The sequence below is a fragment of the Periplaneta americana genome, chromosome 2, assembly GCF_040183065.1.
Source record: "Periplaneta americana isolate PAMFEO1 chromosome 2, P.americana_PAMFEO1_priV1, whole genome shotgun sequence".
Lineage (NCBI taxonomy): Eukaryota > Metazoa > Arthropoda > Insecta > Blattodea > Blattidae > Periplaneta > Periplaneta americana.
This window is the reverse complement of record NC_091118.1, coordinates 7,352,885-7,366,832: the sequence shown is the minus strand read 5'-3', so window position 1 is coordinate 7,366,832 and position 13,948 is coordinate 7,352,885. Positions and strand designations below refer to the sequence as shown.

The 13,948-nt window shown below is 34.7% G+C and overlaps 1 protein-coding gene across 6 annotated transcripts in view; it reads right to left on the bottom strand.

Annotated features, from left to right (window-relative positions):
* Positions 1-13,948, bottom strand: part of Brd8 (Bromodomain containing 8) — a 67,731-nt gene that overhangs the window by 17,533 nt on the left and 36,250 nt on the right. For 5 of the 6 annotated variants that reach the window (XM_069844039.1, XM_069844047.1, XM_069844054.1 and 2 more), the window contains exons 9-13: positions 12,551-12,679; positions 11,544-11,658; positions 6,178-6,286; positions 2,871-4,198; positions 340-600 (exon numbers count right to left, since the gene is read on the bottom strand). In XM_069844039.1, the coding sequence (XP_069700140.1) occupies positions 340-600; positions 2,871-4,198; positions 6,178-6,286; positions 11,544-11,658; positions 12,551-12,679 (1,942 nt within the window). The remainder of the gene's footprint in view (positions 1-339; positions 601-2,870; positions 4,199-6,177; positions 6,287-11,543; positions 11,659-12,550; positions 12,680-13,948) is intronic. The other variant, XM_069844084.1, reaches the window with a different exon arrangement.

The window sequence follows — 13,948 nt, the reverse complement described above, 5'->3', positions numbered from 1 at the left end:
TCTATAAATTTTAGTGCCTGATGTGACGAAAATGAAGAATTTGTAGCAGTTGTACAACGTACACAGAGTAAATATGGTTATACTTTTTCTTTTTTACTTTGAATGCCATAATTTCAACTCTGAGAGTTGCTAACACTGTTTAGTCTGCTGGTTACTATTGGAATACACTCACGTACTAATTGGAAGACAAAACTAAATACAGCTAGCTGAACCTAGGCAGTGCTTGTCAAATTTCAGAAGTGCCAATTACCATAACATAAAATAAAGTGATTAGCAGGAAAACAGATGTCAGAAGACGAGGTTAAAACTAAATCTATTGACAGCGCTCTGTGTACTGACGTGAGAGGAGCGGCAGGGCTGTTGGGGACGGAGTCCACAGGCGTGGCAGCAGCCCCTCGACGCCGATTGCCTCGTGGGGGCTCCACAGCATCGTTGGTCTTGTCATCCTCGGTGGAGGGGGTGTCAGCCCTGACAGTTGCCTTCTGCACGGTGGTGGTCTTGTGGGGCGTCTGCTTCAGCTCGTCCCCTGCCCCCTTCTCCTTCTTCTCTTCTTCTTCATCTTCTTCCTCATCTTCCTCCTTCCACGTTTTGCCACCAGTGCTGTTGTGCAGACATTGTAATTATATTAACAGAAACTTTTACAGCTACAGCAAGGTAGGGAGACTCGCGACAACCAGAGAGCGACAAACAAAGAGAGAAAGACTAAAATGGAGAGAAAGGAAAGACAGGAGGACAAAAAGAACTAAAATACCGACAACCAGCCCTGTTGCACGATCTTACTGACATTATTAGAATACATTTACAAATCACAAGCTATAAATTACTAATAGTAAAAATTTCTGTTGCATAATATTCAACAGTTTACTAATATTATTAGTGATTTCGAGGGAAAAATTATACAAACAATAAATAAATAAACAAATAAATAAGTAAATATAAGCACATAAATAAATAAGTAAATAAATAAGCACATAAATAAATAAGCATAAAAATAAATAAATAAATACACTTCTGTAACAGACATGGTGGATGTTCTTGACAATGTTATTCAAACAGCGATACACAAAATACAACTTCCGAAATACAACTGGATTTCACATTCTATACAAGAGTAAAACATCACACTTCTGTTTGCATTAGTTTATACGTGAAGCTATGAAACGATGTGATAACATTAACAATGGGAGTTTTAAAATAGATGAATAACTTTATATACAGTACAATAGAAAAAAAAATTACTCGTACAAATAATTTATCAGCATATCAATAACAACCTCATAAAATTACTTACAAAAAACACTCCCAAAAATAATATACACTTATGAAAAAAAAAAATAGGTAAATAAGTAAATAAGTCATAAAACAATAAATAAATATATAAATAAAATAATAAGTAAATAAATAAGCATATAAATACGTAAGTCCTAAATAAGTAAGTAAATAAATAAATAAATATATATATATATATAAATAAATAATAAGTAATAAATAAATTTGTCGCAGATTCACATTTCTCTATGCATCTATTACGTGGGGAACTTTTTTTTAAATTTAAAAGCGAAAAATTGGGTTGCGTTCATTATGTGGGTAAATATGGTAAATAAATAAGTAAATAAATAAGCACATAAAAAATAAATAATTAAATAAATAAGCACAAAAATAAATAAATAAATACATAAATAAATAGGTAAATAAGTCATAAAACAATAAGTAAATATATAAATAAAATAAATAAGTAAATAAATAAGCATATAAATACGTAAGTTCAAAATAAATAAATAAATAAATATATATATATATATATATATAAATAAATAATAAGTAATAAATAAATTTGTCGCAGATTCACATTTCTCTATGTGTCTATTATGTGGGGAACTTTTTTTTTTGATTTAAAAGTGAAAAATTGGGTTGCGTTCATTATGTGGGTAAATATGGTAAATAAATAAGTAAATAAATAAGCACATAAAAAATAAATAATTAAATAAATAAGCACAAAAAAAAATAAATAAATACATAAATAAATAGGTAAATAAGTGATAAAACAATAAGTAAATATATAAATAAAATAAATAAGTAAATAAATAAGCATATAAATACGTAAGTTCAAAATAAATAAATAAATATATATATATATATATATATATATATATATATATATATATATATAAATAAATAATAAGTAATAAATAAATTTGTCGCAGATTCACATTTCTCTATGTGTCTATTATGTGGGGAACTTTTTTTTTTGATTTAAAAGTGAAAAATTGGGTTGCGTTCATTATGTGGGTAAATATGGTAAATAAATAAAGAAGTGAATAAAGAAATATGTGAATAAATAAATACATAAACAAAATAAATAAACAAACAAACAAATAAATAAATAAGTACATAAGTAATAAATAAATGAGTAGCTTAATATCAAAGGCGGACATCTGATCTTCAGATGAAATTTAGATAATGTGGATTCTTATACATTTTTTCATGCTTTTTTCAGTTATGGTGAAACTATATACAAACTCTAACACTACATTTATAAAAATAAATTGTGTTAAAATACTGCAAACAACACTGTGAAACAAAAAAGTGCCTCTAGATCAAGACTATGGAGACAACAGATGTCCGTCTTTGATATTAAACTACTCAAATAAGTAAATATGTAAATAAATAAATAAAAAATAGTACAAGTAACCTGACAGGCAGCGAGATATTAGGAAATGCATAAAACACTGATAGCATGTGAGAAATATGAAAACGGATTTTCCCAGGACCAAAATTCTTCCTCTATCCGGTAATTACCAAAAAATAAAATACAAGTCTTCATTAGCGTTGCATGCATAATTGTGTTGAAAGACACACAAGCTGCCTACCTGGCAACTTCTTCGACCTGCTCTGCCACAACCCACGACTTCTCATCAGCCTTCTTCTCGTCCTCACTGCTGTCTGCTCTGGAATCGTCTTCCTCTGTGGCCTCACTCGCTTTCTCTGCAGCCTCGTACGACTCAGACATGATATCTTCTGCAATTGCATCGAGCCTGTCTTCAGCAGTGATCCTCTTCTTCGGCTCCTTCTTCACCGTCTCCTTGATCTGCTTCACCTCTTCCTCCACCTGTTCTGTTGTCGTCGTCGCTTCTTTCTCAGCTTCAGATGTCTCGCCAGGTTTCTCATCTGCTTCAGGTTCAGCTTCCTTCTCTTTCTTCACACTGTCTTCGACTTTCTCTTCTGTACTTTCTTCAACCACCTCGCTCTCAACTTCACTTACTGGCACTTCTTTCTTATCATCTGCAATCTCCACTTTCTGCTCACTAGAATCTTCGCTCGTCTCCGATTCCTTCGCTTCCTCCACAGGAGCTTTGTTTTCGTCATTTTTTTCAGGTTCCTCTTCCTTAATCACAAGATCTTCTTTATTCTTTTCTTCAGTTGTTGTCATTTCTCCTTCCTCCTTAACCTCGGTCTGTTCCTCTTTCTCCTCGCTTTTTTCTTCATCTTTATCTTCCTTCACTACTTCCTTTGAGCTCTCTTCTGTTTTTGGAGAAGGCATCTGAATTGCTACAACTTCAATCCTAGACCCCTCGTCCATAGAAAGGTCCTTATCGTCCTCCTCGACAGTGGAACTGATCACAGTGACTTCAGCACTATCACTGTCAGCAGCAACTTCCTGTTTATCTTCCTTCACGACGACACTCTCCTGGTCTTCCTCCTTTACCACACAAGCTTCCTCCTGATCAGCTGACACATCTTCCTTGCTATCTTTGCTGTCATTCAGTTGTTCACTGGTGTTCAGAGTCACAGAATCGTCACTAGATTCTCCCTGCTTACTCCCGTCGCTGGTCTTCCCATCCAGAACCACCTCAACCACCTGGCACTCCGTGTCCTGCGGCACTTCCTCCTGACCGCCCAGAGTACTGCTGTCAACGATGATGATGTCCAGATCACCACTAGCAGTGCCGTGGGCTGGCACCTCTACAACCTCTGCTATGGTCTGGGGCTCAGGAGTGGCTTCCTCAACAACAATAGGCATGTCCATCAACATTTTTACATCTTCCGACACCTCTTCCGCTTCTTTTTTCTTCTCTTCCTCTACTTCGATGTTTTCCTCCTTGGTGTCTGCTTCTGGCTTACTCTCCACTTCTTCTTTCTTACTCGCTTGCTTCTCCATTTCCATCTTCTCGACGTCAGCAATAGCTTGGGACACATCCTGCAAGGACATACAGAAAATCAGTATTGCTCCACATTTCATACAGTGATTGATTGCAAAGATGGAGGAGAGAAAAATCCACGCACACATCAGACCAAAAATGGAGTGAGACAAGTGCCCAATTGCCTTGGAACTATCACATTTTTCCCACAGCCCTAAATTTCCCTCTAAGGACATGCGCTCTCATATCTTTGAACTGCTTTTCCTCGCTTATGGTCATCAGATTCAGTCAATTCAGTACCATGATATTTTAGCAGATCTTGATTGTGTATTGTTTGCATTTTGATTAGAAAGATTTGTACGTTTTTGAATTTATATTTGTCAGTAAAATAAATCCAGATCATCTTTCATGTCATAAGCGTATAGACTTTTTCATTATACAGTACTGTCTCACTATAACAGACTTCAATTTACCGCACTTTTCAGTTTTGCGTGCATATTTTAAATCCCCTACAAAATCCCATACATTGTAATGCAAAGATATTTATGCTCGACCATGCCGAAATGTACTAATTATACACCTGGTAGCAGTCCTTTAATGCATGTCATTAAAGTACACCTATTCATTGAAGTTCAGGTTTTCGATTATTCTCGGATATACAATCGAAAGACAACTAGGGAAACGTCACGGAGGCTGGAAATCCAATACTGTCGCAGAAGGTTATGTTCTGTTACTATAATAATTAGCGATAATTGTAAATAATATTCAAATAAATTCAATTTGTCATCTCGTTTTTCAATTCTAAATCAATTTCCAGGTTATATCAAAATTAATGTTCATTTATTCTCTAGATTATATCAAGGTCAATGACACATTCGTTCCTCGGAAAAAATCAATACTTTCGCGTCTGCGCATATCTCACAATTTAGGTCAGTTCCGCTCCTCACTTACATAACCATAACATGAATACTTATGAATAATTTCAAGTTAGAAATATGGTCGAAAAATACTCATATAAAATTATGAAACTCGCTTGCGCTCATTTCATAAACATACATACTCGCGTCTTAATTACTACCATTATAGGCTTGTTGCATAATGTATTATTTATGTTTACATTATCATTATTTGTGATCATTTCATTATTACGTACGAAAATATCTTTTTTAACTTTTGCATCTTTATTTCATGTATTCTTGATAGCAGATTTTTATGTACTATGTGTATCTCTTTTTATTTTGAACGTGATGGCTGGAAACATAGAACTGTATGTAAAGTAAACCATGTTGCGTGCATACAATCTTTGTACTGCGTTGTTTCTAGCAAGAATGATTGATTCTCAAGCCATTGAGTGAACTTCAACAGTTAGTAGATAATAAATTATTGGGGAAAACAAATCGAAACTGAAGTAGAACGTTTTAAAATCTCGTTGATTGTACTGTGTGTATTTGTTGCAGACAGTAACATTTTGATTAACTTAAATCATTTCTTCGTGTTATAGAACAATTTTAAAATTAAGTCCTAGTTTTATACAGCTGTAGTGAGTTTGTTCAATCTTACATGGACTCTAAACACAGCTACAGTAAATAAAAGGGTAAAATATGTTGTGGACTAACTCTGAATTATCTAATGTGGAATCAAAACAACTCAGTTTGGATAAAACTTCCGTTTTGCATTATAACATAGTTTTGAAAATAAAGTACAAATGATCTTATTCTCTGACATATTGAGATCTTACTGTAGAAGGGATGGATAATGATCGTGGGTTTCTCATGCTTATTTTTTTGACAATTGGAAACTTCACAAAAGAAGCTCTTGAAGGGAAAAGGAAGTGTACAATTTTATTTACTGTAAGAGGTGGCATTACACGAGATAAATAAAATTCTGAAAAACATGTCCTAAAATTCTTGGGGGAAATTACGCTAGTAAATACAATTCTCCATTACAGGAAAGAAGAGAACTGTACCAGCCTATAATTCTTTCAATTTAAGAGAACTGTTATGAAATCAAAATTAGTGAAGTTGAAATGTTTGCTTACCTCAAGTTCTTCATCCAGGAGTTTCTGTGAGGCTGTGATTGGTGGTTTCATGGTCCCAACATCCTGCGGTCCCACAACCACCTCCATTCCCACAACCTGATCCCGCAAACTGCAAAAACAACACACAAGTTCATGAAATGGCTGGGATGTCCAAGGAACCATTTTTTTATCTGTTACATCATATACTGGACTGGAGTTTTCATAAAGGAATGTAGCAGCTGAACATGTGGCCTGGATTGAAGCTTTAGAGTCTGATAAGGAAACTATATTTTTGTATCAGTGTACGCAAACAAGTAAGTATTGAAATGAAGTGTAAATGGCTTGAACCTCACAATGAAATTTGCTGTGTATTTTACAACATTTATACAGGGTCATTCACGAAGTTCTCCCCTGGTTTATGGAGGTGATTCCTGAGGTTATTTTGAACAAAAAATATAAGTAAATTAATGAGATCACATTCATAATTACAGAGTTACAACACATTTCGAAATACGTCATAGTGAATGGAGCGCTAGCCATTTTTGTTGCTATAACTATGTGCATTCTTAGATTACTTCATCTGAGGGTGGATGAAAGACATCGTGTATCAGATTAAGGTATAAATACACGAAGAGTTGCTTCAGCTCATTCTGGATGCCACAGAGACAATATGGAACAAATGTGTGAAGCTGCAAAATGCTACAAGTGTGGTTCAAACCCGTGCGGACAATTGACTTGAGATTCAGGGAGGTGTTTCCGAAAATGTTATTTAAATCCATTCTAAATGAAAGAGACTCATACATAAACAATCAATTGTTTATATTTTAATTCTTTTTTGCATTTTTGTTAGTGAAATAAAAGTTTTCTTCTGTTGTTTTGAAATTACCATAACTATGTAATTATGAATGTGATCCCATTCATTTATTTACATTTTCTGTTTCAAATAACCTCAGGAATAACCTTCATAAACCAGGGGAGAAATATATGAATCACCCTGTATACAAGAAATAAATTGGCTACTTTTTCATGGTCTAAAAGGAGAATCATCTGTGCAAATGGCTGTGCCGTCTATTAACTTACTACTCTTAGAATAATGGCCATTTGAAACATAACATCTTTCATTATGAGTCGTAATATGGTAGACTTCCAGCAGAAAATAACTGTGTACAGAGATATAAAATTTAGCTGTACAATGTGCTTCAGGGTCAACAAAATGAATGTTCTACAGTGATGGAAACAGAAGGGAGACTTCTAAAGGAGCAAAACATGGTCTGTAGCATAAATTACATATTAAGACTATGGACTGGTGGGGGGGAGGAAAAAAAAAAAAAAAAAAAAAAAAAGGAAAACTTATTTTTAATTCAAACATTAATATAGTGTTTCAATTTTCTAAATTTGTTTTATTTTGGTCCTATGACAATTTAAAGCCCCTTGGGACGCATTGAAACGGACCAGCGCTTGCGTGGAGCTGCAGCCCTTTAAACTGACACTCAGCTGTCATTCTGACAGACTTTGTTCTTCATTCTAACTAATTTTACTTTTCATTCAGTTCATATTTCGCGCTGCTATGTAGAAGAAAAATGTGTGTGGTAGATCTGAATAGGAAGGAAGAATATCGATAGTGTATACCATATACATGCTGTACTTTGATACTCGCTTTCTCGATTTTCTAATTTTCAACATTTTGTAACATTCAAAATGCTCCAATGAATGCAGTTTTCCTCCAATCTCAGTGAAATTTTGCACGGAAGTCCACAAAAGCATGTGAAGTAAACTGACACGTGTTTTATTCTGATATTGAAAGTACTTTCCCAAGGGTAGCTTCCATTTGAAAATAAAAATAGTAAATACTGATAACGCAAATGGTTATTTTTATTTTATTTGTTTAGTATGCTGCGTCTTTTGGCAACCCTTACTGAAGGGCAGCTACCCTTGTGGGATTTATATATAATGACCACATGTTGAGGATGTGATAATTTAAGAAAATATTTTTTTCTCAAAAAGTAATTCGAAAAATATGAAGAGCATGTGTCATAGTTTACATACAAAAGGTAAAAGGTATCCCCGTAACATGCCATGAAGGCACTTGGGGGGCATGGAGGTAGAGCCCCATGCTTTCCATGACCTCGGCACTAGAATGAGGTGGTGTGGTCAGCACCACGCTCTGACCGCCTTTTACCCCCGGGAAAGACCCGGTACTCAATTTTATAGAAGGCTGAGTGAACCTTGGGGCCGTTCTGAAAGTTTGGCAACGAGAAAAAAATCCTGTTACCGCCTGGGATCGAACCCCGGACCTTCCAGTCCGTAGCCAGCTGCTCTACCAACTGAGCTACCCGGCCGCCAGTTTACATACATCTATGAGAAATATACTAAATATAAATATGAAGAAAAATTATCTAGACTTTGAAAATTGAGACAATTAGCCTATATATAACTGAGTATTAAAAAAACAATAAAAACTAATTATAAGTAAACTAATTGAAATAACACATTGTAAATTTGTGTATTGCATAACCACATTGTAAGAAATATGTATTAAAAGTTTCAGATTAATTGGTGTAAAAATGTAGAAGTTAGAAATTTCACAGATCCATACTCTTAAGGCCAAAATTATACGAATTGAAGTGGGTGAAATCACTCGCAAAATTAAAAGAGGCAGACTGCAAACTGAGGCAACAATGGGTGTTCCTCGACACACCTCAACAACACAGAAATGCCAGTAAGTTATACACAAGAAGTGGTGATGGACTTAGGTCAAGCAAAAGCCCATTCTCTGGATCCTCTGCTGCCTATCAGGGAAGTTGTCATTCCGCACATGTGTGTTATTTATAAAACTCGGGTGTCATCTTATAATCGATTAAATATAGTAGTTAGTTACTAAGGTTTAAAAAGGGAGTGTCAGCTAGTATGGCTATTTGCACCCTTATCTAAAATTCTTCAATAAATATTGTTGTTTTCTAATGCCAGGCATTTGACAATAAAGTCATTTGACCTCTTGCACTCCAATATTTTTCAAAGATATTGTCATGGTTAGCCACTGATACATTCCAATTCTATGCAAACAAACAATCCAAACAATCCTGGCCTGTTGCCAATCTAAATGCAGCTACAGACGATTTTCGTGGTAAATCGGGAATTAACTGTGGATTATGATGCAGAGAATTCCATTTTTTCCCTTGAGATTGTGTTATCAAATTTTGTTTGTTGAAGTCTAGATTTAATAAATCTTTTCACAGAGTAACACCACAGTCTACTATATACAGTCGCGAAGCTTGAGGTGATTTTTTGCAAATCTCGTGATAAAGCGCTCCAAGCGGTTAGCAACTAGAAACAATACACTGTCCATGGTCGACTTTGGACTGAATCGTATTTCCATCGAGTGCTAGCTCGTTGCGTATTTCACATTGATGCTTGTGAAATGTTTGTTATTGGTTGTAATGAAAATGTTAATGGCTAAAATACAATAATTGGAATAATATTTTACTAGAGACGTAGAAAAATTAAGTTTGTTTTAATGAAATTTATTGATCACGTTTTATTTTCAATTCTGGTGGGATTATTATTGCTTAGGCCTACTTTTTTTTTCAAATGATATGTTTTTAATTATAGCTGTTAATTTTGTTGTTATTTTTATTTGTTACTTTACTAGAGACATAGAAAAAGTCTGTTACAATAAAATTTATTAATCACGTTTTATTTCCAATTCTGGTGTGATTATTGCTTAACCTCATCCCACTTTAACTACGTAAGCCTACACTACAAGTACCGGCACACGTAAGTTAATCCATTAATGCACATTTCCATTATTATTGTTGTAAAGGGAAATGCAAATTAATATTTACTGGTTTCATAGTTAATTATCGCTATAATCTTGAATGAGTGAAGCTGTTATAGTAAATTTCAGTTCGTTTTGCACAAACAAAAATAATATTAACCTATTTCTTGCAGGTATCTTCGAGTTTATGGTGGAATTTAATATACTTTATTAAAATAATAAATTAACTTTATGCATTTAATATTTCAATAATGGAAGGAAGGTGTTAATTTTTCCAAAAGAACACAACGAAAGTGTAACATATTTTGTCGGCTGCTAGGAGAGAGATCTGCGATGATGAGGCGATAGTAGCGATCCTAGTGGTGGGCAACTATCCATGTTTGCATTTTTACTACATATTGAGCTTCGCGACTGTATATAGTAGACTGTATATAGTAACACGTAGATTTAGTAACAGGTCTGTAAGTAGCAGTGCTGCCCTTCTTTGCTAAAGCATCCGCATTCTCGTTTCCCAGGATTCCACAATGGGATGGTATCCATTGGAATACAATTCTTTTATTGAGTGATATTAATTGAGAGAGCATTTTAGTTATTTCTGCTGTTTGAGATGAAGGTGTGTGTTTAGAGACTATTGATAGAATAGCTGCTTTAGAGTCTGACAATATAACTGCATTCCTAAATTTATTGATGTGGCATAGAAGATTCCTGAGACATTCATTTATTGCAATGATTTCTCCATCAAAACTTGTTGTTCCATATCCAAGAGATCTATAAAGTGAGAAGACACAGCACGTAACACCTGCACTGGCACCGTGTTCTCTGGAGATCAAGAATCCGTCGGTGTATAAATGAAGCCAGTTTTGTGGAGGGTACCTAATATTAATTGTCTCTAAAGACAATTGTTTCAGTATTTCAGTGTTTACTTCTGATTTCAATATTTCTTTTGTTAAATTTAGATTATATTCTATATTTAATAGAGTTAAAGTGTTTGGTTTAATTTGTAAGTTTTCTTTTAAATTCGGGATATTGATTTATTTTCTGTTTTAATTCTTGAACAATGGATATGAAACTTTTTTGATTTTTCAATCTACAGAGAGGACTGTATGAATGCCAATTGTTTCCTGGTAATCTGATAAGTTTTTCATATTGAATCAGTGCTTTTTCTTCTATTGTCATTTTGATCCTGTTAATATTAGTGAGGAATCTCATAGAATCTATTGGCGTTGTTTTGATTCCACCAGTAATGAGTCTGAGAGCTTGGTTTTGAACTCTATTTCGTTTATGAAAGGTGAAGTAATTAAAATTTCTCCGCAGTATGTCAGCACTGGCTGTATAAACATTTTGTATGTAGTGCTCAAAGTATTCCTAGAGCATCCCCATTTCTTTCCTGCTAGTCTTTTTAGAAGGGAGAATCTTTTACGAGCTTTTTCAGAAATGTATTTCAAATGGTTGCTCCATGTTAACTTACTATCGAAAATAACTCCAAGATATTTGGATTCATAAGTCCTAGGAAGGTGTTGGCCATTGTATTGGATATTGAATTCTCTTTCTTTTTCACCGAGTGAAAATATTTGGTAGTTACAATAAATATTGTTCGTAGAGGCATACATACTGAGGTATTGTGACCACATCTGCATGTTCCTCCACCGCCACCACCTCGACTGGTTCATCAGTACCAACTTCTCGTCGCACCCGCATTTCTTGGTGCTGAGGGTGACACACCTCCCCTAAAACAACAAACAATATACTGACAGTAGTAACCAAAACTATAACAATAGCTGCAGATGGTTGGTAATGAATTGCAGCAAATCACGACACATTCTGACACAGGTTATTGTCAGCATGCAGAGGTGCCAACCTTTCAAGTAGGTTATCAGTGTGTCTGCCTTCTGGTAAAGTCAGATATAAAGCATTTTGTGTATACTGTAATTAGAACTACCTGTGACGTTTTATTTTGCAAATAAAAATGCCTCATAACATGTTTCACTTCTAACAACTGCCTTTCTGCACATTTCTTCTTGAAGTATACTTCTCTGCATGCCATCTTTATCTGGATCAGAATTGATTACAGAGAACGTGTTTGGCCCCAAGGACAAATGAAAGCTGAAAATTCTGCAATGGATTCCTGCACCAGCTTTTTCAGTTTCGTCCACAAGTGATCCATCTGTGTATATATGAAGATATTATTTCTGTCGCTTCTTGAATCTGCTGCAAACTACCTTAAAATGTACCATCTTTCTTGCCAGACTTGTAAATAAAAGATAGTCACTTTTTCTGATAGTGTTTGATCTATGACTCAAATTTTTATAATCTGTGGTAAACGACATTTCTGACAATTTCTCAGTTAACATTTGATCAAAAAGACATAACTGAGGTGTTCAGAGCTAAAGTGGATCAAGTCACAAATTTTCATAAATTGAGTTTAATTCATTTTCTGTTTATCTGAAGTTGTATCTTTTCCTAGCAGTAATGGATAAAGTCTTAATTCCATGTATTTGCCACTAAGTGACAGCGAAGTGTAATGGTTAACACCAGGCAGGAGGAGGGACAAGGTTAACACCAGCAATTCCTATAGGAGCATATATTCGTCAGCCAGAAAGAATGAGAGGTGAAACTTACCTGCTTTATTGGTGCTGGGAGGCAAGTGCTGATGGGGAGGTTTGGCAACACTGCTGACAGGTAGTTCTGGCAGGGGCTTGCCAGGGAGGCTAGGTGGCAGCTCAAGCAACATAGAGAGCGTGGGTGCGCCTGAAGACAAAACACTCTCACAAACCAACTGTCAAGCTTACACAGATGCATGCAGAATTCTTGAATGTATCATATCCATGCACAAGCACACAACACATCAATGGCGTTTGTATTATCACTTTTTTTAACAAGAATAGTTGTTCACGTTTGAACTGAATGGCTAGTTTCCCAAGTAAATCATCAGAGATGGTAAATTTTCAGTAATAACAGCAAAGACTTAATTTAAAACTCCTCCACCCGGAAAAAAAAAAGTGACGATAGGGGATTCATAGAATTAATCCTCAAGGCATAGATAAACAATGTAGGCCAGCGAATAGGGATTATAAAGAATGGACACTTCGCGTCGGTACCTTTGATGTAGCCAGACCGATTTCAATGACCTTGAAGCCAGCTAGAGCGTGAGATTCTGCTTTCTCCCTAGAGTTGGCGCTGACATCACACCAGCTAGCAGTCGACACAGCGGAAATATAACACATACAATTAATACATCTAGGTACATTATGTACTCAAATAAAATAAATTGGATCCATAAAATAATAAATCCTTCATTAACTGTAATATCTAGACTCTAGAGTTCCTTTATAATGAGAGTTCAGAAGTTGACCCCAACAACAATTAAAATATGTAATGATTTGATAGCGCTGAAAATGGAAAAACAAAACTCTTACGAGAAGTAAAACCATATACCTATATTATATTATACACAAATATTAAATGAATTCGATACTTAATTTTATAATGCATTGTATTATTTTATAATATAATTTATGATATCTGAAATATAAAATATTATTATTACAACTAGTTTGTCACTGAGAAATAAGGAAAAGCTGTTAACTTGAATTTATTTGAAGCAAAGCGTTACTGGATTATGCAATAAGGTAGGCGATGTTTGGATCCTGTGCCTTAATTCTATTCTCAATTATTATCTTAGCGTATGCTCGATTACACTACCTCTAGCGCTTGAAAGTGGAACTAGCCGCCGGCGCACAGAGAAACAAAACACAGGAAAATTCGCTCAGTGTCCATTCTTTATAATCCCTATTCACTGTGTAGGCCATGTCTGTTGTTGACATTTGGCAATGTTCTTTTGTTTTGTCAACAAATGAATGCAGCTGTGTATTAAAAACGAAAATTAAATCCATGTTATATAACAACCAAACTTCAATTAACATTTAAAAATATTTCTTAAGGATGAAATCAATGTTACAACAGAATATTACAAATTTATTCTTGAAACTTATTTCTGCATAGGAGTTCTATTTGGAA